At 40.6% G+C, this 25725-nt stretch overlaps 1 protein-coding gene across 2 annotated transcripts in view; it reads left to right on the forward strand.

Moving 5' to 3' along the window:
- ASMTL (acetylserotonin O-methyltransferase like) overlaps positions 1–25725 on the forward strand; it is an 88239-nt gene that overhangs the window by 16071 nt on the left and 46443 nt on the right. For both annotated transcript variants that reach the window (XM_089673884.1, XM_089673885.1), the window contains exons 3-9: positions 731–862; positions 2251–2298; positions 5619–5683; positions 5877–5941; positions 8862–8970; positions 13927–14332; positions 19108–19270. In XM_089673884.1, coding sequence (XP_089530010.1) covers positions 731–862; positions 2251–2298; positions 5619–5683; positions 5877–5941; positions 8862–8970; positions 13927–14332; positions 19108–19270 — 988 coding nt within the window. The remainder of the gene's footprint in view (positions 1–730; positions 863–2250; positions 2299–5618; positions 5684–5876; positions 5942–8861; positions 8971–13926; positions 14333–19107; positions 19271–25725) is intronic.

The following is a 25725-nucleotide window of genomic DNA, read 5'->3' on the forward strand; positions in this document are numbered from 1 at the left end:
ACCAATTTAAAAAAAAAAAAAAACCCTAACCTTTGACCCTGATGTTTCTCTCTCCCCCATTTAGAGAGAGAGAAAAAAACAATGGTGGGGGGCTTCACATTGACTGATTACTGAGTTAGCCAATCAGAGGCTACCGCAGCAATTGGAACCCGGTGATCTCAGTGACACCCTAGTCTTTGTGCTGGGAGAGCGCTGTACGGTGCGCTCCCAGCACAAAGACACGTACGCAAAGAAGCCCATTTCCGTGAGGCTGCGTATTTGTGTAACGTCGGCGTCAAGGGGTTAAAGAAGAATTCCAGGTCACCAGCTAGGCATGGTGATGTCATGCTTACCACTTTATACAGTCAGAGAATGATTTGCATGCATTGAGGAAATTAAAGCACTCTCTCAATTGGTGCCTGTGTTGAAAGGGCAACCTCCTGTATTCACAATACAGCAGGGCAGCCGCTCGACATAGGACTTGTAAGCTGTTTCAGATTACTGTAGTAGTGATGTCTACTACAGTGTTTTCCAGCTTCTAGAGGGAACCCATGGGCATAGTTACATTGGTCCTAGGTGCAAAAAAAAGCCATCCATATCTGGTGTTCTTCTTTAATAATGCTTTAATATTTTTCATTGGAAAGGTGTACTTTAATCACTGGTTTAAAGAACATTTTTTTTTGTAACTGGATGACATATGTTTGCTTTGAAATATACATTTTTTTTCCCTTCCCATTTCTGCTATGCATAGGGTCTTCGCTTTGAAGTGGTTCCATCTTGGTTCAAAGAAACTCTTGAGAAGTCTTTGTTTTCTGCTCCACAAGAATATGCGGTTGAAACTGCTAAGCAAAAGGCACTGGAAGTGGCAAGAAGAATGCACATGGTTAGTTTGGTTGCTTTACTTTGTTCTCAGGTAGAATATAATTGTTTTACGGTAGCACTTCTGGATGACTGTTACTTGGTGCATCCAGAAGTGCTACCGTCTATTCATAGGAATGCATGGACCTTCTGATCATGTCCACCTGAAAATCTGATAGGCAGACTTGATCCAGTCGGCGTGTGAAAGGGGCCTTAGCATTATTCCTCACTGGGTTCTCTTTATGCTTTATTAATGTCATATGCTTATATTGTAAAAAAAAAAGGTCGAATTCACAAATTGTCATCTATGATATGCTTCATATATGACTGACTTAATAATAAGAAAGCCTATTACCACATTTATGCTTTCTGGCAGCCTTTATTTTCCTTAGAAGAGGGGAGTGTGTCCATTTTGTGTCTATTTTGTGCATTCTTTAGGTCTATTTCTGGTCAAGCAACTCTGCAGGTGTTTACAATCTTAGGAAATAATTCTGTAAATGGACAGAAGGAAAATGCATGCCTGTAGACCCTCTTCAGTGCCCCCGTTAGGGGAAAAACTGATCAGCCAGAATTAATTTCCAAGGAGCTGCTAATCTTTTACCCCACAGAGGCTGGGGCCTCAGTGCTGTCTGCTCCATCAGTACAGACATATAGGGGTTTATTTACTAAAGCTGGTTCACTCAGAATCTTGTGCAATTCTGCATAGAAACCAATCCGCTTCCAGGTTTTATTGTTAAAGCTGGTTCACTCAGAATCTTGTGCAATTCTGCATAGAAGCCAATCAGCTTCCAGGTTTTATTGTTAAAGCTTAATTGAAGAAGCTGAGGTTAGAAGCTGATTGGCTACCATGCACAGGTGCACCAGATTCTGAGTGAATCAGCTTTAGTAAATAAACCACATATTGTCTTGTGGCCATGCATGTTTTTAACAATGGCCATTCATGAGGAAGATCATTCATCCCGGATTGTATTTTATTGACCAGCCTCTGCCTACAGTCTGTAGGCACCTTCAGCAAGAAACTTTATAGAGCACAGAATTTAAATAGAGCAGTACCTGCTGGCTAAGTATTGTAAATGTGAAATATTCTAAAACAAAGTAAGTGTATGTGTTTAGTATTCAACATAACAGGTCATGAACATGATTCGAAGCATTTTGGATGCCCTGTAAAATTTTAGTTTTAAAACTTTTTTCCCTATTACATATATTCAACTTTGAAATTATTTCTATTTCACATATTTTCAGTTCTGTACTATTAACTGAAATGGCTTGCTGAACCTGTGCTTTTTCTAAAGAAAAAAAAGGCCAAAACATTTACCTTTTTTGAGATAGGATTGCTGTTTTAGGAACCACTAAACATACCATAAAGGTTAATAATTTACTGTAATTACATTTATGTTTTTTGTTTTTTTTTAGAAGCACCGTAAAACCCCAGATATTGTCATCGGAGCAGATACTATTGTGGTGAGCAAGTCATTAAACTAAAAATCTTTTTCTTTTTTTTTTTTCTTTTTTTTCAAATTGTTGTAGCCAATAGGAGGTCTGTTTTGCTGAACAGGACAGTTATTGGTGTACATTATATTTACTCAAAAAGTTTCAGTAAAGTGGGGAAATGTGAGTGCCACACATCTCTACTGTTAAGTTGGAAAGAGTTTTTATAGCGGTCTGTATATTCATTGGTGTATTTTTCTTCACTTTCTGTCCTGGTTACCACACAGGATGTGTGATGAACATAACTAAAGGCTGCCATACATATCTTTAATTTCATCTGATTCCTGCTAAATTGGCTGAATTCATGCTATGCCTGCTCTTTTTGGCACCACCCAGTTCAACAAACGTTGGTAGTTCACTTGACATTTGTTGTAGAAGCCGACTGTAAAATTGTCAGCTGAACAGTGGCTGTATCCAATCATACTGTATGCAGCCACTGTTTGGGAATCCTGACAAGCCTGGCTGCAGGCTGTCAGGATACAATAGCTGGCATGAAAGATTTGTGTTTAGTGTGGATAGAGGAAGCTGTTAGATTTCTATTGTTCAGCCCCCAGGGTGAACAAAAGAAATCTGTGTATATGGCTAGCTGAATAGGTTCACAGGCATCAGTATAAAAACTTAGAACAGAAGTTCTAAGCTTTATCAACCTATCCTAGATCATAGGGCTTCAATCAACCCTTCTAAACAAAATAGTTCAACTACTGTCCTGTTAAGCCTAATCCATACTATCATTTTTGTTTTCATTCAACCCAGCGAGGTGAACAGAAAAAAAAAATGCAACAGAAAATGAGGGGGGGGGCCTATATTAACAATCCCATGTCCCCACTGAGCTATTGTGTTCTGACGGGGTTGGTCCACCGCCGGAACACACTGATCACTGGATGCCAATAGGCATACCTTTTTCAGTCTTACCCCTTTGACAGAAGCCAGACTGGCTGCTGTACACACCGGCCAAATATCGTCCAGTTTCTACTGAACCAGCTGATACCACCTGATATTCAGCCCATGCATAAGGGGCTTTACTGAAGATATTGTTCTCTCTCTCTGTCCTGGTGATTTCCCAGAAAGTGAAATCTCTTCAATGAAGTCACTGACAGCAATGAAATCCCAGCAGAAGTTCTGATTGCTATCCATTCTATCAAAAAAGAAAAAGGTTTTTGATACTGTTGGCCTTTAGTGTTTACTATGTGTTATAATATAATTGTATGCATTTACGTATGTCTGTGGTGATATAAAAATTGTTGTTTATTACACAATTTCAGAAAAAAAATTTTCAGAATGCAAATTTTCTCTGGTGCAGATGCAGTTTTTAAACTGGTATTATCAACAGTTTTGTGCATTTACAGTTCATTCCAATGGACCTTCCTAAAGTATTATTTTTCTCAAGTCATCTTCCAGGGCAGCATATGAGAATAGACTCCTCCCACCTGAAAACAGGGAATTCGTCCACCATTATTAAAAAAAAAAAAAAAAGCGACGCATACAACTGGGCCTTATTTCTTTGTGTTCCCTCTGGACCAACAGGACGATTGCATGTTTATTTTTACTCAAGCAAGTCTGTTGTGCTTGTTGCAGGAGTCTCCCTGCCTGGCTGCCTTCCCATGGCATCAGAGGGTGCTAGGCATGCCTAGGCAGGGTTTTCCTGGGGAACAGATGGACAGCGCTCTCCCCATTCAAATTTTTTTCGGCCTGTGGTTTCACTTCCACTGGGACGTATGCAACCATCCTCCCAGCTGTAAGGCTTTCCAGATAAACATCCATTGTGCTCCCCCCACAGACCCCAGTTGTTCCTCTGTACTCAGCTCTAGGCTGCAGGGCAGGTGGTGGCCTCACATGGAGTTGCGTTCACTGACCTGGGGTGCTGCAGTGCTTGGTACAGTTTGCCTGCTACACCAGTTGCAGCAAGATGATGCTGGGTGGAGTGGCTCATGCTTTTGGTGTCACTTCCAATGATGTACTTCCTTTCTATCACCACTTCCAAGTGAGCACAGTAACAGGCCTGGCCAGCCATATGTTTCGTCAGAGTTACGGTACTTCCTGTCAAGTGACTGGGGTTTTTTGGTGCTTTTATTTTTAGAAGCATCGTAAAACCCCAGATATTGTCATCTGTCAGCTATCCATCTGAAGAGGGCTGAAAATTCATTGGCAGACTTTCTGAGCAGGAAAAGTTTTTGATACAAGCAGAATATTCCCTAGAGCAGGGAGCATTCAACTGGCTTACATGGAAGTGGGGGACTCCGCTGCAGACCTGTTTGCTTCAAGAACGAATTCCAAGACACCAAACTTCTCCCAAATAATAGTGAATAATGGCAGTGCAGGTTTGGATGCGTTTTCCCAGAGTTGGTCTTTCCATCTTACTTATGCATTCCCCCTGACAAATCTGATACCAAAGGTAGTCCAAAAGATCAAGAAAGAGAAAGCAGTAGTCATTCTGATTGCACCCTGTTGGCCACAGAGGGCATGGTTCGCTCACCTACAAAGCATGAGCACACAAACTCACATCCCACTGCCACTGAAAAAAGATCTTCTGAAACATGGTCCACCAACTAACCATCATCTGAAGAGCCTAAAATTTTCATCTTGGCTACTGAAAGGATGATCCTAAAGAACAAGGGATTTTCGGGCAAGGTCATCAACACACTGCTTGCCAGCAGGAAAAAGATAACACAAGCCATTTACGAAGAAGTCTGTAAAAAATTTGAAACATGATCATGAGAGGAGACCACCTATCCCTCAATTTCTTGGAATCTTCCAGGGCAGCACAGCTACCCTGACCTAAATCTTGAATGGGGTTGGTATTTGGTAATTTCTAAGTTGTATGACTTCTTGTTACAGATTTTTACCTCCTCCATCTGTACTTTTGTAGTATTGAGGCACAGAGGTATCTGTTATTTTTTTTTTATAATGGTGGCTTATGCGTTCGTTGTCTTCAAGTCTTCTCTCAGATGCTGCCCTCGAAGATTCTCAGAAAATAAGTTACCAGGTACCTATCTTTTTTTTTTTTTGTACATTTTAATACATTCTAACCCACAAGTTTTTAGAAGAATGGTACCTAAGGCCTTCTGTGCAAAATGCATGACTAGTGTATTTCACATGCATTTATGTGCTAGTCTGAGTGACAGAATGAAAATGTATAGATTAATTCTAATAGCACATATCTCATCTTGAATATTATGTGCAGTTCCTCATGTATTTAACTGCGTTAAACATGCAAAAGTGTGAACCAACCCTGACATGTGCATTTTGTGAATGTATTTGCAATACTTTATAATGACATGCTGCTTTTTCTACAGACACTAGAAGATGCGATCCTTGAAAAGCCTCTTGACAAACAAGACGCGTATAATATGTTATCAAGGTTGGCAACTCTTCTAGTAAATGGCTGAGTTCAAATGTGATTTCTGATTCAGAATATATTGTAAATTCTTGTGTCAGGTTGATGACATTTATGCAAATATTTAAACTGAAAAAGCGTTCCTAAAAATCTTTTGTCTGGTTTGAATGATAATGATAAAAGGAACACTGACAGTTGTATTTACAATTTTTTGTAGGTTGAGTGGCAAAGAACACAGTGTCTTTACAGGTGTAGCAATTGTTCACTGCAAAAGTGAGAAAGGTAATTATTTTTTTTTCTTCAGCCCCAAACTTAATGATACTTCTCTCCTACATGTAAAAATCAGCATTTTTTTGCTAGAAAATTACTTAGAACCCAAAACATTATATATTTTATAGCAGAGGCCTTACAGGTTAAATGGTGGGTGTTGCAGTTTTTTATATCACACAGTATTTGCGCAGTGGTTTTTCAAACCCAGTTTGTTTGGACAACAACACAATATAATACTCAATTGTTTAGTAAAATATAAAAGATGATGTTACAATGAGTAAATATATGTCTTTTATAGATGCATGTGAGCACGGTGGGTTAGGGGCGCTGTAAAAACAAAAAATGTGATTTATTCACAGTCTCTTTAACTTTTTTACTTTTGTTGCTAATACAAGGGATGAACAATATCCCTTGTGATAGCTGGAGCAGTGACATGTCCTCCTTATGGAGAGAATGTAAAAATGGAGTTGTTCTGGCTCTCAGAGGTTTAGTATCCAGCAGTTATATAAAAAAACAGTGCGTATGGCACTGAAGGTAAACAGTGACCATGAATAATCCATAGAGTTAATAGGTCTTTGATGGCAGATGAGGGTATATTAGGGGCTGCCATCCTTAAAGTATAGCCAGCTGGATATAATAGGTTAAGGGAGAGAGAAGGAGGCGCCACCTAAGTGCATTGTTAGCAAGATAAATTGATTCACAAACAGTTGTAGGATAATATAGGGCTCATCTGATAGTGCAGTGTTCTCAGGTACTGCCAGCCAGGATCCTGAATAGCTGTAGAGATGTAAATTGATTTACCTATTACTGCACTTAGGTGGCACTTCCTTCTTGCTCCCTTCTCCTCTTTATGGAGAGATCTGGGGGTATTAGACTCCAGATCTCTCCTCTACCCTTAAAAGCATCTGTTCAAGCCAAGATCGATTTACATCCTGGTGAAATTGGAAGTGACAAAATAGTTGTCATTTCCAGTTTCTTAGACCATAGAGATGATCAGAGAAACTCCAGTCCTCGGTCACCTCTATGGTCAACTTGCGTAACCACCAGATTCAGTCCCAGGCGGGGAGTGGGTTGGGAGACCCCGGGAAGGTGAAAGGGGGGGGGGGGACACCCCCCTTCTGCCACCTGTAAAAGCGCTTCAGTGGCTAATTAGCTGGTTGGATTGCTTTTACATTTGTCAGCACCGCTGATGATGTCTGTAGCTGAAGGCATCATCCTGGTGTATTCGGCTCGATCTGGGTTTACAACATCCATCCAGGCCATAATATCCCCTTAAACCAGAAAGCGTATCCTGACCTATTCCCAATAGCTCTAAGCACCAGGTGAGCAGCTTGTGGTGGTAGAGTGTGCAACACATAATGATTATACCATAGATTGATCAAAATCACAAGATTGATATATGCACAAAAAAATTGGGACTTCCACACATTTCGTAGTAATAAAAATTGTAGGAACACTTTTATATTACAGCAACAGGATTACAAGTGGGCTATTTTTGAGTTTTGCACATCCTTTCACTGTATGTTATTTAGTTGTGTTTGGTAACTATGCCTGATTAGGTGACGTGAGTTAGGCCCCTTTCACACGGGCTTAAGCAACAGAAAAGCCCTATAGATATAGAATATTGCAAGGAAGTGTACCTGTCCTTGTTCGTTTGAGTTCTATTTGTATTATTTAGGCCTCATGCACACTGGATGTTTTTACAGACTATAGAATAGGGAAAACCTCCCGCACTGCCACTACAATACCAAGCTAAACCCTATAGTCTAGGAAAGCAGCAAGTACCCACCTATGTAACCAGATAGTGAAGATGCAACAAAGGGGGGGGGGGGCATTTTTACAGCTGCTTCTAGGGGCGTCTGGCATTTTTTCTTTTTTTTTTTCTGCTTGTAGACTCCCCTGCATGTTATCTTGTGTGTCCATGCACACATAAACTTTTAGAGGAGTTTAAAGGCAGAGATGTTTAGAAGCAGAAAAAAAACCCTACTGCCAGTGCATCCAGGAGCAGTGGTGCTTTGACTGAAAAAATGCTTGATGCTTCAAAACGTGTGTAAATGCTAGGCGTGTTTAGCACTTGAGCATTAATTAATTTCAATGGCCAGATTAAATTATTTAATTTGGCCATTTAAATGAACTAATGCCCAGACAGTTGGCATGGCTAAACACACCTAAACTTGTTGTCAGGCGTTTTTACTGCCAGAATGTTGCTGCAGGAAGAAAGGCTTCTAGGAGAGTTTGAAAAACATCCTGCATGCATGAGGCCTTAGGGTAAATTCACACCAGATACGGGAGGACTGCATCTGGCAGCTAATCCAGTGCAGTCCCTCTGCACAGCCAGGCAAGTGGCTCTTTCTGGTGTACCCAGTTCACACCACTGCATTGTGGTAGTGTTCACTGAAAAAAGTACTGCATGCAGTAATTTTTTCCAGCCCAGTTCAGTGTGAGGCAATTCACTGCCTCGCGCCAAATGGCCTCCAATTGAACTTAATGAAATGCCCCTGTGACATTTCAATAAAGTTCATAAAAAAAAAGTAAGTGCGATGCACGGAGATTGGCACTGTAGCGATCCCACCGGATCGCACCACACTGCACACCAGGTGCTGTGCAGGATACTAAAAAAAAAACAAACGCTTTTTTCTTTTTTGAATAAACCGTAGATAACAAATAGTAGTAGTGCTACTTTTTACCTCTTTATTTTGCATCTAATATATTTTTGAGAGCAGCAGCTGCAAGAGCTCCTGGATTTTATTTTCAGAGCTAGGAATTGCTGGCAGTTGGGAGGAGGAAGGGGGCCACAGCAGCATCACAGATGGACAGGGTATGCTACACATCCTATGTACTTTGATGAAGTTTTTTTGGGCTAATGTAGCACAGCCAGTGTTCTCAACTGTTTTAATCGGATTAATATTCTAACCACAATTGTTTATTTTAGATAACCAGCTGGACACTGATATTGTTGATTTTTATGAAGAAACCAAAGTCAAATTTGCTGTTCTGTCAGAAGATCTTCTGTGGGAGTACATCGACAGTGGGGAGCCAATGTAAGTTCTTGTTTGCGTCCAGCGCATTTGTCCTATGATTTTTTTTTTTTTACGTATTTTATATTTTAGTAATCTAGATTAGTTTGTATCTAAAGCCAAAGCATTTTTTTTCAATACAGTACTGTAGGGTTTCTTACTCTTTTGCTCTGTTTACCATTGCACTGGAACTAAAAGTGAGGGAAAACTCTAAATGTTTAGTTTGTTAGGACAGTTTGTCATCTCACTTAATCAAAATAATTTGTCAAGGATGAGATGGCACCACCAAAGGTAGGCAAGAGTTTGGGTATAAGATAACCTTGCACACATTCTATTGCCTTCTCACATAATGGTCCTTGAGATAAAATAATTACGCATTCTTCCACTATCCACCAAGAGAACATGTTTTCTGACAGAGAAAGAACAATGACTAGCATCACTTTTTAGGCCTGCAAGAGCATAAATATGTCCCTCTTTAATAAAGTTGTTGTTCAGTTCTTTGTCAATATGTCCTTCACTTTTGTGCTCACTTTACAAAACTGGTACCCAGGACATGGCACCATTTAAATGTATTCATTTTTTAATTATACTTATCTAGGTGGATTCACCATTGCTCCGATGCTGCATCTGTCCCCCGCCGCCTCTAAGGTGAGAACAGTGCTCTGTGAGCAGAGAGCTGGTGACTGTCAGTCACTGCTCTCTGCTCTGCCCCCCCCCTCTGCACTCACTGGAGTGCTGGGCTGTGAAGGGGGCTGGAGTGGCTGGCTCAGGCTCTCAGTTGATTACTGGGAGGCTGAGCCAGGTGCCGGTCAAGGGATCTGAGTGGATCCCGACTTTAAAATCAGGATCTTTCCCCAGTCTGAGTGACAACAGGCCAACAGCAGATTTTATCCTGCTGTAGGCTGAAAACGGGTCACGGGAGTGCATAACGAACTGCACTCCTGAGATCCACAGAAGTACAGCCAAAACAAGCTTTAGCTGCACTTCTCCTTTAACCTCCCTGGAGGTATTCCCGAGTGTAGCTCGGGGTAAAGTTTCAGCACCACAAGTGGTAACCACAAGTTACACTCGGGAATACCCTGCAGCGCTGCGCCGGGATCTCTTCTGCACTTACCTTGTTCTTCGCTCCCGCTATGTCCCCCCAGCAGCGTCCCAGGAAATCTACTCCGGCCGATGCCAGCATCCGTCTTCCGGGTTCCGTTCCCTGCGTCATCGGGAGGTACGGGGACGAAACTGTCGGGAAATTTAAACATTTTAAAAAGTGACATTCACTAAATACACTAAAATCACATAGTAAAACATTACTGTATCAAACCATTTCACATACATTTTGTCCCTAGTGCTTTGTCCTGTGCCCTACCTGCATTTTTACCGGTCTTTCTGCCTGGAAACTGAGAAAAGTCCATGGCATCCAAAAAGCGTCCCTTTAGGTCAAAAGTGGTTTTAGACCAGCTAGAGAACAGCGATAGTAAATTAGAACCACTTGCAGAATTGAGTGATGATTTGTGGGGAAATTCGTCATCAGACACTGAAAACGATTTTGCGATCAGTAATGTGCGAACTTGGCGCTTTATTTCAAATTTCAGTGTTTTTGGTTTTATTACATTATTGAATTCAATTTATTATTATTATAATATTATTTTTTATGATTATTAAATTATAATTTATGATTTCGTGTTTCAAATTTTATTATACCCGGGATGTTTACTAGACTCTTGTTTGAACAGATTTCAGTGAGTTATTCCTAAGAATTACAGGCCTACAATAAAAAAAAAAAACATATTTCCATGCAAAAAAATGCACCGCTTTGAGCACAGAAATACTGACATAACACAGGTCTTTTTCAAATTTTTTTTTCAAGAGCTGTTTTGGTTATTCCACGTAATCTTTATGTTTTTTGGTGCGCTGAATCCGAAAATGACCTCCATTTTGTCATAGGACATCACGTTCCCTGACAATTTAGGTAACTATGTTAAATAAGGCAATACCTCAAAATAAATGGAAATAGACTTATAAAATTAAAGTTTTATTACAATTTTTATGAAAATCCTTTTTTGAACTGAAATGAGCTCATCTACACACAGTAAACTCGATTCTTCTTCCCTGTGAGGCTCCTCTTGGTGCATTTATGCTTGTGAGTAGCATCTGGAATGTCTCTCTGAAGCATCCAACAGTAGTCTGCCATCATTGTAATGTTCCATTTTCCCTGGTATCTCTTTTCCATCTCTTTAATGTCTTGGTGGAATCGTTCGCCTTGTTCCTCACTCACAGCTCCCAAATGTTCAGGAAAGTAGTCAAGGTGGGACTGGAGGAAATGTAGTTTCAAACTCATCAGGCAACCTAAAGCTTGAAATGCTTTCAGCATTCGTCTGACGATCTTTTTGTAGTGAGGATCTTTGTTATTGCCTAAAAATTTCTATACGACATCTTTAAATGCAATCCACCCTTTTTGAGGATCTGTCATGGTATTGACAAACTCTTGATCAACTATAAGCCTTCTAATGTCTGGTCCAACGAACACACCTTCCTTCAATTTTGCCTCTGACAGGCCTGGAAACTTGGTGACCAAGTATTTGAAGCATTCTCCATCTCTTGGAAGTGATTTTATGAATTGCTTCATCAGTCCCAATTTTATGTGGAGAGGTGGTAGAAGAACTTTTATGGGAAGGTACCAAAGTTTCTCGGAGAACTTTTTTTCACCGACTGTTAGCACCCTCAGCTGCCAACTCTTCTTGGTCCAGTGATTTTGTCGGTCTCGACTGTCCCATAGACACAGAAAACAAGGGAATTTGGTATCCCACCCACTGGAGTCTTAAGGAAAGATTAACCCCTTCTACCATTAGAAGTACAGACTCAGGGCTGAGGCTTACACATACAGCATGCTGCTGAGTATCCCAGTAGTCAGACATGTCACTCAGAGCAGCACTTGTATTCACCCCCTTTGCAGGGGGGGAGAGGCAGAGATTGTTTACCTGCAAATAACAACAAAGGGCCAGAAGAGAACTAGTGAAATGAGGAAATAGAATTTTTTTTTCCCTAAAACTTGCTTAGCTTATGTATATATTGCTGACCATCAGATTTACAGTGCTCTATTTTTTTTTACATAACTCAGACAACCCCTTTAAGGTTTTTTTTGGCATTTTATATCTTAAATGCACTTATGTGAATTAACAGTAATTTGGACTTTAAATTTGGTTAAAAACCCATAATATAAAAAAAATATAAATTAAAAAAATTTGATAAATTTGAAGACAATTTTTCATTTTGTGGCAAATCATGACGTCTAGGAGTTTTTTCAATATTTTATTTGTTTTCAGCACACCAAAATACATGGAAATTAGATGAAAATAATCAAACAGCTTTTTAGTCGCAGACCTGTGTAATCATACCGCTAAGGAGGCTACGGCATTGATGACCTCAGATCTAAAGATAAACTTAGTTATCATATACATTATGCCATTGCTTAATAACAAGTGATCAATATGTAAATAAAACATGAAATATCCAGAGGCTTCTCATTGTATGCAAATACAGTATGTTTTCAGTACTTGCATTGGGATGTAGAGCTTACTCACAGCCAGCAGGTGGAACTGTATGTACTGTTAAATTTTTATCAAACGAAAAAATTAAACTTTTATACTCAGTGGTTAGCAATTGTCCCACCTTTTTGTCATGTTTTTATGGGTTTCACACAGGGTGATCTAGTTTTGTTCCCACAGTCCTCAAATCTACAGAAAAGGTTTCACAGGGGCGATGCATTTTTATTCTAATAGTCCCTAAGCTTAATTTCCACCTTTGCATTTTAAATTTGAGTCCCCCCCCCAACCAATACATTGTCCTACCAATCACACAGAATACCTGAAAATATATTAACAAACATTTTTTTTCTTACCTTTCTAATTGTTTCTTTGGAGCAGGTTTGTACAATATGTCTCTTTAGGCAGGTTGTATTGTTATATCAGAATAGCTTGCAATGTGCAATTAAGGGATAGACTGAAGGACAATTTTATTTTTACAGCTTATACATACCTTTTGTTGGAGACAAGTTGGGGTCAGCTAAACTGGTATAACACTTTACAATTACAATGCCAGAAAAGAAAGGGGCTGCACACAGATGATGCCTTTTGCTTTAATGGATTTCATTCAGCTGTACAATCCATGCTGCAGATCTCCATCTAAGACTTCTCCTTGCTGACGTGTTTTACCCTCTTGGGCTTAGACGTAGGGATCTCTTGGAAGTCACATCATTGATGTGTGGCCCCTAATTTTATGCATTATAAGTGCAAAGTAGGTGTTATCCCAACTTAGCCAATCACAATTTGGCTGCAAATGTGGAAATACACTTTAAGCTTACAGCAATGGCTGTGATACATTTTTATTCCCATAGTCCTCAAACCTATTGCAGAGACTTGCTGGATGCTCCCAGAGGTGGTGTGTTTCTATATAATTATAGTAGGTAAATTTGGCCAAAGTACTGTCAGAGACTGACATAAAGAATTCCTGGTACTCTGTAAAGCTATGCAGAATTTCTTTGTACAATATAAAAAGGCAGTAGTTCTAGTTATATAGCGTTGTCAATTTAAATATACAGTATGTTGTACATTCACATCAGTCCCAGTACAATTTAAAGTGCCTAACTCACATTCATACATACACATACTAGGGCCAAATTAGACTGGAACCAATTAACCTACCAGCATGTCTTTGGAGTGTGGGTGGATACTGGAGTACCCAGATGTAACCCACGCAAGCACAGAGAGAACATGCAAACTCCAGGCAGGTAGTGTCGTGGTTGGGATTCGAACCAATGACCCTAGTGCTGCTAGGCAGAAGTGCTACCCACTTAGTCACCATGCTTTCCAATGTCCACATGTTAATTGATTACCAATTTACAGAACTCCAGTAATACGTTCTACTACAAATAGTACTTTTTCATATTGCTTTATATAATTGTTTAGCAATTTTTTTTTTTTCCCTCAGGGATAAAGCTGGTGGATATGGCATTCAGTCTCTTGGGGGAATGTTAGTAGAAAGTGTACATGGAGACTTTTTGAATGTAGTTGGTTTTCCGCTGAACCACTTCTGCAAAAAGCTTGCAGAAATCTACTATCCACCTTCCAAACAATCCATACATAGAGTAAAGCATGACTCCATTCCATATGTAGAGAGCTTTGAAAACCTCAGTGACGTGGAGAAAGACTGCTCTTCTAGTAAGAACTCTGACATAAAGAAGGCAAGGAAGGATTGTGGTAATAACAGTTGTAGTTCTGGGCCCTCTTTACAACCTACAACAATTATTCAAAATGGAGTTGAAAAAAAGTCAGAAAACACCATTCAGTTCCCCTCAAAAATTATTGAACTTCTGGATGGCTTTAAAGCATCAAAGGTATGTGTCTCAAATATATATTATGCCTTTTTTATATTTTTAGCTGAGCTCCAGCCATTTATCTAAATATAATGGAAGTACTGTATGTATTAAGCAAATTAGCGACACAGGCTGCCTATCACGCTCTCTGCGACAAGTTTACAGTGTATTTGCAACCAGTGCTTCTGGATTTCTGGGCAGCAAACTTGGACATATTTGTTACTGAAAATTAGACTGATTTTCACTCTAAATAGACACATAATTAAGAAATAGTCAGGGTCAAGTGGCATTCTACTACTCTCAGCGAGCCGCTGGGAGCCTGAGTTGCTCCTACCCCCTTCACAGCCTGGTACTCCAGTGAGCGCTGAAGGGGAGGGACAGAGCAGAGAGCCGGTGACTGACAGTCACCAGTACTCTGCTCACTGAAGACTGAGAACCGAGCACTCCACAGTCAGTTCTTGGTCTTGGAGGAGACTGGGGACAGATCGGACCGATGCTGCATCCACCTAGATGAGTATGTAAGTTTATTTTTAAATTCCCAAACTTCTCTTTTAACCACTTGCCTACAGGGAACTTATACCCCCTTCCTGCCCAGGCCAATTTTCAGCTTTCAGCGCTTTCACAATTTGAATGACAATTGCGCGATCATGCAACACTGTACCCATATGAAATTTTTTTGAGACAGATACGGCTTTATTTTGGTAGTATTTAATCACCTCAGGGTTTTTTATTTTTTGCTAAACAAACCAAAAACTACTGAAAATTAAAAAAAAAAGTTTTTTTCTTAGTTTTTGTTATAAAATTTTGTAAATAAGTGATTTTTCTCCTTCACTGATGTGCGCTAATGAGGCTGCAGTAATGAGCACTGCACTGATAGGCTGTACTGATGGGCACTGATAGGTGGCACTGATGGGCATTGACAGGCATCACTGATGTGCACTGAAAGGCAGCTCTCATATATGGCACTGATAGGCGGCACTGACTGGCACTGATAGGTGGCACTGATGCGCACTGATAGGCAGCACTGACTGGCAGTGATTGGCAGCACTGATAGGTGACACTGACTGGCACTGATAGGCAACTCAGATAGGCACTGATATGTGGCAATGATGTGCACTGGTAGGCACTGATATGTGGCACTGATGGGCACTAGCAGGTGGTATTGATGAGCACTGACAGCTGGCATTGATGGACACTGACAGGTGGCACTGCTGGGGCTACACTGATCATCAGTGCCCTGATGATCAGTGTACATGCCCCCTCTGAGGAATGCCGATTACCGGCTCTCCTCTCGAGTTGTCAACGTGACAGCTCGTGAGGAGAGAAATGCTGATAACCGACATTTCCTTATTTACATGTGATCAGCTGTGATTGGACACAGCTGATCACATGACCGAACCAACATCTTTGGCTCTTTCTGTTGATCGGTAATCCACCGTGTCCGAGGGACACGGCACACCACCGATTGCCACGCTGCACGCCCCCGGATCTACGCACGCACGGTTAGAGAGGGAAGACGTCATAGGACGTCCTCCCAGAACGAGAAAACCGCCTTGCATCCGTCATTTCCTTATATGGCAGGCGGGAGGCGGTTAAAGTTGTCCTACTACTTTTCCAGGTACAAGTAAATAAAGGGTAGCTTAAAAGCTAAAATGCTTACCTTCCTGTACAAAATGCTGCCCTGAGTTTCTTTCAGCACTGGTAACCTGACCAAAAGTCTAAACATTTACATATTCACATAAGATCTGCTAAAGAGGAGGATCGACAATTTTTCCCTGTGTTCACAAAACCTGAAGCAGAATTTTCTCTATGAAACTCTTTTTTTTTTTTTTAACCATTACATAAATACCAGTAACATAGCTCTTTGTTAACATTTAAGTGTAAGCCTGCTTTGAAGGACTCACTTCATAATAAGAACTACCTAGCCCTCTAAATGAACCCGCTCCCAAAACAGGTGCCTACTTCTAATCTCATACAGATGGCAGCGGCCTCCTGTAGTGTTTTAACGTAAAAGTAGACTTCTGACAAGGTTGAAAGTAAAGTCTTGAAATATATACAGGGAAGGGAGTCTACTAGCTCAGTGCATTGGCTTTTCATCCAGACGATTGATCTTGAAGTGCACTAGCTTGTGTTGCTGAAACACTCACTGCAAGCTTCTTGCTGTCTCGCTCATGCAGCATGATAAAAATGCTAATAATAAGACCTGTCTTATAGCACCATTCAAATTTAAACCTTCTTTGAAAGATTGGATGTGACTGCTGATGCAGTAAGTAAAAAGTTACAGTACAGGCTTTAGTAAGTATATTTTTAGTGGTGCACGGAAATGAAAATTCTGGTGCCGAAACCGACACTGAAAATTCAGAATGCACGAGGCCGAAAACTGAAATGTATGTGGGGGTGGGGAGGCTCAAATGTTGTTTTATATTTTTTGCTTTTTTACATTAATGTGTATTTTTTTTTTTTTTTAACTGATGATTTTATTGCTATCACATAGGGGAACGATAGTCCCCTATGTGATAGTATATGAGTGACAGGTCCTGTGACAGGGGGTGGGGAGGCAGTATGACAGGTGCTGTGACAGGGGGTAGGGGGGCAGTGTGTGCAAGGAGGGGGCAGGAGAGGAGCATTGTATAGCAGTGTCTACAGTCAGGATCCCTCACTGGCTGCCGCTATATGTCAATGCTGGTTTTTAAATGTAATTACCAGCTTTTTTTTTTTTTTCCTTCACTATAGCTCCAAGAAAGATGTGTCATTCTCCCCGCCGCTAAAGGAAACAAAAGGGTGGGGTCACTGGGTAATGTCACTGGGTGATTCTGCCCCTTTGTTTCCCAATCTTGGGATGTGTTGTTGAAGACTTCTTGAAAGTCTGCTGTGGATTCCTGCTTTGTAAGCCTGTTAGTCGAGACACAAATTGGTGTTTTCTTGACCACTCGCCAAGGTCAGCTGCATACATTGATTTCAGTTTCCCTATTCATCTGCCAATACTCTTAGAAGCACTGCGCTTTTGTTTTTTGGTAAATTTATTTTAAGTGAATCGCCAAATGGTTGTATTTTTACGCATCTGTATATTGAGGTCTAATCATTTGTATAGCATTTGTCACACAGAAGATTTTTTGGTGCAAAGGAAAGTATAATGTCAGTGAGTTTGTCAATATAGAAGTAAAAGGGGGTAGATGTAAAGGAAGAACTAAATGAGAAGGGTGAGGGCGACTTATGACCAAATAGAGGCTAACCGACAACTGTTGACAGAGCGTTCCTTTCAAAGCACACACAAATGTAAAGGCCTAACTAAAGAGTATTTAAAGTGTTACTAAACCCAGGACCCTGCATTCACTACATCTGGTTTCCCACAGTACACAAAACCACAGAACATGGAAATACAATTATTTTAGTAAGTATAAACTGCCAAATCCCTTTTCTCAATCTTTCTTAATCAGCAGTTAGATTAGTCTTGTGACTTCTTCCAGTGTCTAGCAGAGTACTGGTTACGGCTTGTAGGAGGAGTTTTCATTCTCCTGTAGGAGGATGCAGGTCCCCTGACCTCTGTTTGGACAGTGTTGATCACATGCACTTTTCCAAGAAAAAAAAAACTAGCAATACACACCAAACTGAGCATGTGCAGCTTGCCCCTGAGCCTCTGTTCTATCAGAAGATATTTAGGAGACACGTTGAAGAAGCGAAAGATCAGAGAAGACGCAATGAAACATCCTTTTTACAAAATGTAGAGGATTAACAGTGTGTATTACAAGCATGCTTTGCTGAATATACAAACTGATTTTATTGTTGTGGGTTTAGTACCACTTTAAAGGCTAGGAACATGTTACAAGTTACATGGGTATTTAGGGTTGTTGTTCCCCTTCCCCCAGCAGCTGTCACTTTTGAAATAGGTGCAGCTGTGTGAACTCTGCCCGCACAGCTGCGTCATTCATTCATTCACAGAGAACTGTGAACAAAGTACAAGTTCTGTCTGCCAACATTGCAATGTTTGACAAAAAAGCCTGACAAAAAAGTCCTGAGGAGCTCTGAAATGTTTCACTGTGATGTGATCTTTCCCATAAAAAAATTGGACTTTATGGCACTTTCATTTTGATGCGGTGCGGTTATCCTGTGCGATTAACTGTGCCGGTTACTTGTGCTTTACCACAGACTTCTATTGCATTAGCCGGTTTTGGTGCACTTTCAGAAAATGCACCAAACTGCTTGATGCAATAGAATTCTATACAAAGTTCAGATAACCGCACGAAACTCACAGGTACACTGCGCTGCATCCGCAGTGCAGGAAGAATGTACCGCATCAGTGTGAATGTGCTGTTATAGTAAAGATCAGTGGTGTGATAGTTACATATTTCCCTTTTCAAGAAAGTGACATCTAGGCAGGCTTACTGGAAGGATCAATAGATATATTTTTATATACATAGCGCTTACACATATAAATCATTGAGCACACTCTGATTGTGTGCAAGTACTCTATTACGCATGTCATTTTTTTAAAATTTTTGACAATACTTTTTTTTTTGTTCACCAGTGTGCCTTAAGGATTTTTTCTTTAGAAATGGTTTCTTTCACGAATATAAGTATTTTTTCTAATTGGAACTGCCCCAATTTATAACTAGCTTGGAGGGTAAGGTGCACATAGTCCTCTATATCTGCTTTAGACAGAACAAACAACAACATTTTCTACAAAAAGTATTTGCTCTGTGTCTAATCTGTATAGCCCAAACTAGTCCTTGTCTATGTGCACAATGTAGATAAATGTCCACAACTGTGATTTCCTCTGTTTGTCTTTCTGTTTACAGACATTGTTTGCAGCATCTAAACTGAAGGTCTTTGATAAGTTGAAAGATAAAGGTGCGCTGAAGGCCATGGATATTGCGGATAAGATTAATGCTTCTGTACATGGAACTGAAAGGCTTCTTGATGCCTGTGTCGCCCTTGGCCTGCTAGAGAAAACTCATCAAGGTAAATCTTAGTGGTAATTTATTTCTGTGTAATGTTTTAGTCTTGAAAACTTTAAAATGAGAGCAAAAAATCAGGATGTGGTAGCTTTTCTTTTGTACAATTGATTTCCACAAGTGAAATAGCCATTGCTACGTTTCATGGGATAAAGGAGTTTTAGGCAGCAGCCTACCACTTTGAAGAATAGGGACAAAAGGAAAATCAAGTACTTACTGATTAAAGTGACCATGTAGCTAGTATAAAAATCTCTAACGGCTTGTTCACACCATACATGCACAAAAACTGATGAGAACTGACACGCAGAATTCACTTGCAGAGACAAGTTTAAATCTGTTTTCATGTGCGCTTCAGTGAGTTTTATACAAGTTGTCGACTCGTGCAGAAAAAAAAATCTGCTAGTAATACTAGTGTTGTGGTGTAAACAGGGCACATAGAGAACAATTTTTTTTTTGTGCTTTTGTAGAATGCGTGCAGAAAAACTGATGTCTCTGCACACTGGTGTGAACAAGGCCTTATAGTTACCCTTTGTAAAAGAATAACTTGTATAGCTACGGTGGCCATACTCGCTGATTGAAGTTCAGCCGATCTGAACCCTGATGTACAGAAGTTGATTGTTTAATCGACTTCTTCTGTTGAAGGGACATGTTGGAATATTTTCCATGAACAGCGTCTGCAGCTGTTGGTCGGTGTATGAAATGTCCCAGCGGGGAAGGAAACATCCATCCACCTCTTGTGGCCGCAAGCTGAACAAAAAAAAGTGTATATGACCATCCTTACAGGTCCAGCATGCTGCAGAAACATTATTTGACCTCTCATGCCACAGCTGCTGGACATTTCCAGGTGTGTCAGCTTGTCAATGCTAGCTAAAAAGCAAAGGCCAAATAGGACTTTAAAGGTACCACACCAAAGGTAAGCTAAAATGTTATTTTTTTATTACAGCGTAGAAAAGTTAAAATCCCAAAAGATAGAAAACATGAATTGCACATTTTACAAATACAATTGATGTTCATGGTTTTCAAGCACAGTTTAGATATATGTGAAGTGACAACCTCTAAGTGGATCAAAGTGTTCATTTCTTTAACACGTTTTGAAGGACAGAGCCTGCTTCTTCAGGACAAACAGAACTTTTGAAATGTCTGCTGTGGCTGTTGACAAAATGTGCAGTAAAATAAAACAAATGTGGAACAGCAAACCCTCGGATGGGTGAGCCCAGGACCCAGTGCCTCAAACCAAGATGCAGAAAAAAACACCAGATGTATGTGTTACTGCAGTACCACAAGGAGGGAGTGATGCCTCAAACCAAGAAGGAGAAATAATCACTCGGATTTATGTGTTGCACTTGTTCGATTTTCTTAGTCTCAGTTATAAACTCTTGTTAAGATGTATGCGGTCTTACATCGCTCCCTCATTGTGGTGTTGCAGCAACACCCTTATTTCTTTTAGGCTACGTTCACACTAGCCTTGTGTGCAGGTGGCAGAGAGGCGTTTGGTAAGCGTTTTTACCGCTTCCCAAACGCCTCTGCCAATTCTGCACATTACAGCACATGGTGCTGTTCTAACGGGAGCATTTGCGTTGCGGCACAACGGACGCCTCTGGACGAGTCAGGAGGCTTTAAAGCCTCCTATTCTCGTCTATGGTGCCGCTCTACAAACGCCCGGCTGGCGTTTGCGGTGCGGTTGCGGAGCGGTAACACCACTCAAACTGCATTATAGGCGTTTGTGGGGCGTTATTAACGCTCGGCAAATGCCTAGCAACCCCCGCTAAACCGCGCATGCGGCATTTGCGGAGCATTTGCCGAGCGTTAATAACGCTCCGCAAACGCCGGACCAACGCGTGCGAAACGCTATAGGGGCGTTTGGCAAGCGTTGGCAAAACAGCCTAGTGTGAACGAGCCCTTACAGAAGACAGCTTGTGGAGACTTTGTATACTAGCAACAGGTTTGCTACATGCTTAAAGTCCAACTCAAGACATACCTATTTTCTTAGTACACTTGAAAACGGTTAGAAGAGCTATACTTTGGAGTAAGTATTTTCCTATCATTTTTATGCCCTAGGACCCAAAAGTACCTTTAAAAAAAAAAAAAAGAGAACTTTTCTGCATGCTTTTTTTTTTTCTTTCTCCTGACATTACAGTTGATCTATCTCCTTATCTTCCTATAGCTGGTGGGTGTGTATCTTTAATGCTACAGAGAATGAAAAATACTACAGCTTCTGACTTTTAATAAGAGAACACTTGTCCAGGGATCCAGTGCAGTTCTCACTTGGACCTGTTCCTCACCGGTCTTAGAGTCTCCAGCATGTTTACTAACTGCGCTTTGTGAATGATCCCACAGTCTACAAAGAGGGCAGTGAACTTGCGCTTTGATCGCCTAGATGATATGGGTAACTGTCAAAACCAGGTACCCATTTCCCCCCCCAAAAAAAATAAGCACTTGCTCTCCAGAGGATTTACCCCCCTTCCTGACCAAGCCATTTTTTTGTAATATGGCACTGCATTACTTTAACTGACAATTGCGTGGTCATGCAACGCTGTACACCAATGAAATTTATGTACTTTCATTTCATAGAGCTTTCTTTTGATGGTATTTGATCACCTGTGCTATTTTATTTCACATACTTTTTATTGAGTTTTCAATACGTTTTCAACAAGAAAGAAAAGAAAGATAGTGTACATAGGGGTATCAATCCAACACACAATATACTGTAGCAATCCAGGATGAAATTGAAAACACATTAAATGATATACAACATACAGTAAATTGACATATCGGTACCAGATTAACTTAGAGTATGTTAAAGTCACCCAGTGGAAGGCATCAATTGCTTCCAAGAATGCCATCTTCAGTAAAAGTAATCAGCCAATCCGTCTCTATATGCCATTATTCGCTTGTATTCAAATATTATATCTAAATACTGTTTAACCTGTTATGCTAGGAACTAATGCAGATTTCCATTTTCTAACAAGAGGCGTGCTGTAGATAAAATATTTAATGATATAGGTTTCATGGATGATTACGATCAATGCTCTTAATTTATAAATATTCTGAGATAGTAAAAGCATTCTAAGTTCCTATCTAGCATGCGAAAGCTTTGAGTACACAAAGGCTGAGGGTTTTGTTTTGAGATTGTTTTAAGACCTGAATTTTTGTAAGAAAGTTATCTAGTAACTGTGCCTTTTGCCTTTTTAGCTATACCACTCAATTTTAACAGTATGCCTCGCATATACAGTGGGGCAAAAAAGTATTTAGTCAGCCACCAATTGTGCAAGTTCTCCCACTTAAAAAGATGAGAGAGGCCTGTAATTGGTATCATGGGTAGACCTCAACTATGAGAGACAAAATGACAAAAAAAATCCAAACAATCACATTGGCTGATTTGGAAAGAATTTATTTGCAAATTATGGTGGAAAATAAGTATTTGGTCACCTACAAACAAGCAAGGCTTGTTTGGCTCTCACAGACCTGTACCTTCTTCTTTAAGAGGCCCCTCTGTCCTGCACTCATTACCTGTATCAATGGCACCTGTTTGAACTTGTTATCAGTATAAAAGACACCTGTCCACAACCTCAAACAGTCACACTCCAAACTCCACTATGGTAAAGACCAAAGAGCTGTCGAAGGACACCAGAAACAAAATTGTAGACCTGCACCAGGCTGGGAAGACTGAATCTGCAATAGGCAAGCAGCTTGGTGTGAACAAATCAACTGTGGGAGCAATATTTATAAAATGGAAGACATACAAGACCACTGATAATCTCCCTCGATCTGGGGCTCCACGCAAGATCTCACCTCGTGGGGCCAAAATGATCACAAGAACGGAGAGCAAAAATCCCAGGACCACACGGGTGGACCTAGTGAATGACTTGCAGAGAGCTGGGACCAACGTAACAAAGGCTACCATCAGTAACACACTACGCCGCCAGGGACTCAGATCCTGCAGTGTTAGACGTGTCCCCCTGCTTAAGCCAGTACATGTCCGGGCCGTCTGACGTTTGCTAGAGAGCATTTGGATGATCCAGAAGAGGATTGGGAGAATGTCATATGGTCAGATGAAACCAAAATAGAACTGTTTGGTAGAAACACAACTCGTCGTGTTTGGAGGAGAGAGAATGCTGAGTTGCATCCAAAGAACACCATACCTACTGTGAAGCATGGGGGTGGCAACATCATGCTTTGGGGCTGTTTCTCCGCAAAGGGACCAGGATGACTGATCCATATACAGGACAGAATGAATTGGGCCATGTATCGTGAGATTTTAAGTGCAAACCTCCTTCCATCAGCAAGGGCATTGAAGATGAAACGTGGCTGGGTCTTCCAACATGACAATGATCCCAAACATACCGCCCAGGCATTGAAGGAGTGGCTTCGTAAGAAGAATTTCAAGGTCCTGGAGTGGCCTAGCCAGTCTCTAGATCTCAACCCCATAGAAAACCTTTGGAGGGAGTTGAAAGTCCGTGTTGCCCAGCGACAGCCCCAAAACATCACTGCTCTAGAGGAGATCTGCATGGAGGAATGGGCCAACATACCAGCAACAGTGTGTGCCAACCTTGTGAAGACTTACAGGAAACGTTTGACCTCTGTCATTGCCAACAAAGATTATATGACAAAATATTGAGATGAACTTTTGATATTGACCAAATATTTATTTTCCACCATAATTTGCAAATAAATTCTTTCCAAATCAGCCAATGTGATTGTCTGGATTTTTTTTCTCATTTTGTTTCTCATAGTTGAGGTCTACCTATGATGCCAATTACAGGCCTCTCTCATCTTTTTAAGTGGGAGAACTTGCACAATTGGTGGCTGACTAAATTCTTTTTTGCCCCAGTGTATGCTTTCTGTGAGTTCCACAACACGAAGTGGTCCAAAATAAACTTTTCATTCATGCCAAAAAATTCTTTAATGTGTTGAACTATTTTGCTTCTATTTTCGGGTAGGGTCATGAGGAAAACATCGATCCTCCATCTATTCGCTTTAGTTTCTATACGGCCCCCTCCAACTGTAATAGACACAAGAGCATGATCCGACCAAGTCATTGTATGGATCTCTGAATTCGTCACTGACTGTAACAAGAATTTATCCATCAAAAAAAAAAAATCCATTCGAAAGTAGGTCAAATGCATCGGTGAAAAGAACGTATAGTCCCTCTCACCGGCGTTTTGACATCTCCACGCGACAAAGATTTGGGAAGAAACTATGAAATCGGTTAGAGTTTCTCTACGGACGTTTTTCTGTTCCTGGGTAGACCTATCAAGAGTGTTGTCATGAATAACGTTGAAGTCTCCACATAGTATGGTATGTCCTTGACTCAGCTTCCTTGCCTTTTTCCAAATTTTCTTCAAGTAGTGGGGAGGTTTCTCATTAGGTAAGTATACGTTGATCAAAGTATAGGCAGTATAACTCTTGGGGGTTTATGGAAAAATAAACAAGCTTTTTATAGCTTTACGTGGGACTGCCGGAGCTATACTTATGAACATGAGAATTACATACACAGAGCCTGTCAGCCAGCGTCAGCAACTTGCCAGGCGGTGATTTGTGATTGTGGAGCGTAGGGACTCCTAGGAGAATTGCAAGCTGAATCAAGGACATGCCAGTGTTGTAGTAATTTCAGGCCTTCCTCAACTGTTGTAATGAAGAACATCTTGTCCTCCTGGGTGATTTGCAGTTTAGCTTGATAATTCCACCTATAGGGAATGTTATGATTGCGTAGCAGTTTAGTAATCGTAGCCAGATTTCTCCCATGTTTCATAGTAAACTGCGACAAATCTGCATAAAGCGTGAGGCCTTGCAAGCACTCTGGGAGCCGATCTGGATTTCTCGTGAGCTTGAGCAATTTTTCTTTGGTTTTGTGAAAGTGGATGCAGACTACAGTGTCTCTAGGTAGACGTTCGGATATATGTTTAGGTTTAGGGAGCCGGTGTATACGGTCAATAGCAAGCTCCTCAGCGGGAGCATCTGGTAGTGCTCCCTAGAGTACCTTGTAGAAATATGCATGTAGCTCAGGATGCTTAACAGACTCTGGGATTCCTCTGATTTTTATATTGTTCCGTCTGCTAGTTTGGTTTTGATCCAGATGATGTCATCTTCTCATTCACTGTGCACGTCTACCAGTTCATTAAAGGTGTCTGCAAATTCCTCCAGTTTATGTTCGATATGAGTCACCCTTTCATTTACTTCACTAATGTCCGATTTAAATTGTTGAACTAAGGTTAGGATATCTGTGTGGATAGTGCTTCTCAGTGAAACCAACATTTCCTTTAAAGTGGTGTCTAAAACTGGCTGATTAGTAGTAGGGAAAGCAAGTATGGAGTCTGCTAATTCCCTGGTGTCTTCTAATGAAAGGTCTGAGGCACCTTTATATATATATATAAATATATATATATGTGATTTTGCGCAGCCCTGCCACCCTGTAGCAGTAATTCTACTATAGGGCAGCGGGCAAGCTGTTAAAAAGAGCAC

This window comes from Staurois parvus, unplaced genomic scaffold (assembly GCF_062004578.1).
Source record: "Staurois parvus isolate SC_StPar_1 unplaced genomic scaffold, SC_StPar_1.0 ptg000145l, whole genome shotgun sequence".
Classification (NCBI taxonomy): Eukaryota; Metazoa; Chordata; class Amphibia; order Anura; family Ranidae; genus Staurois; species Staurois parvus.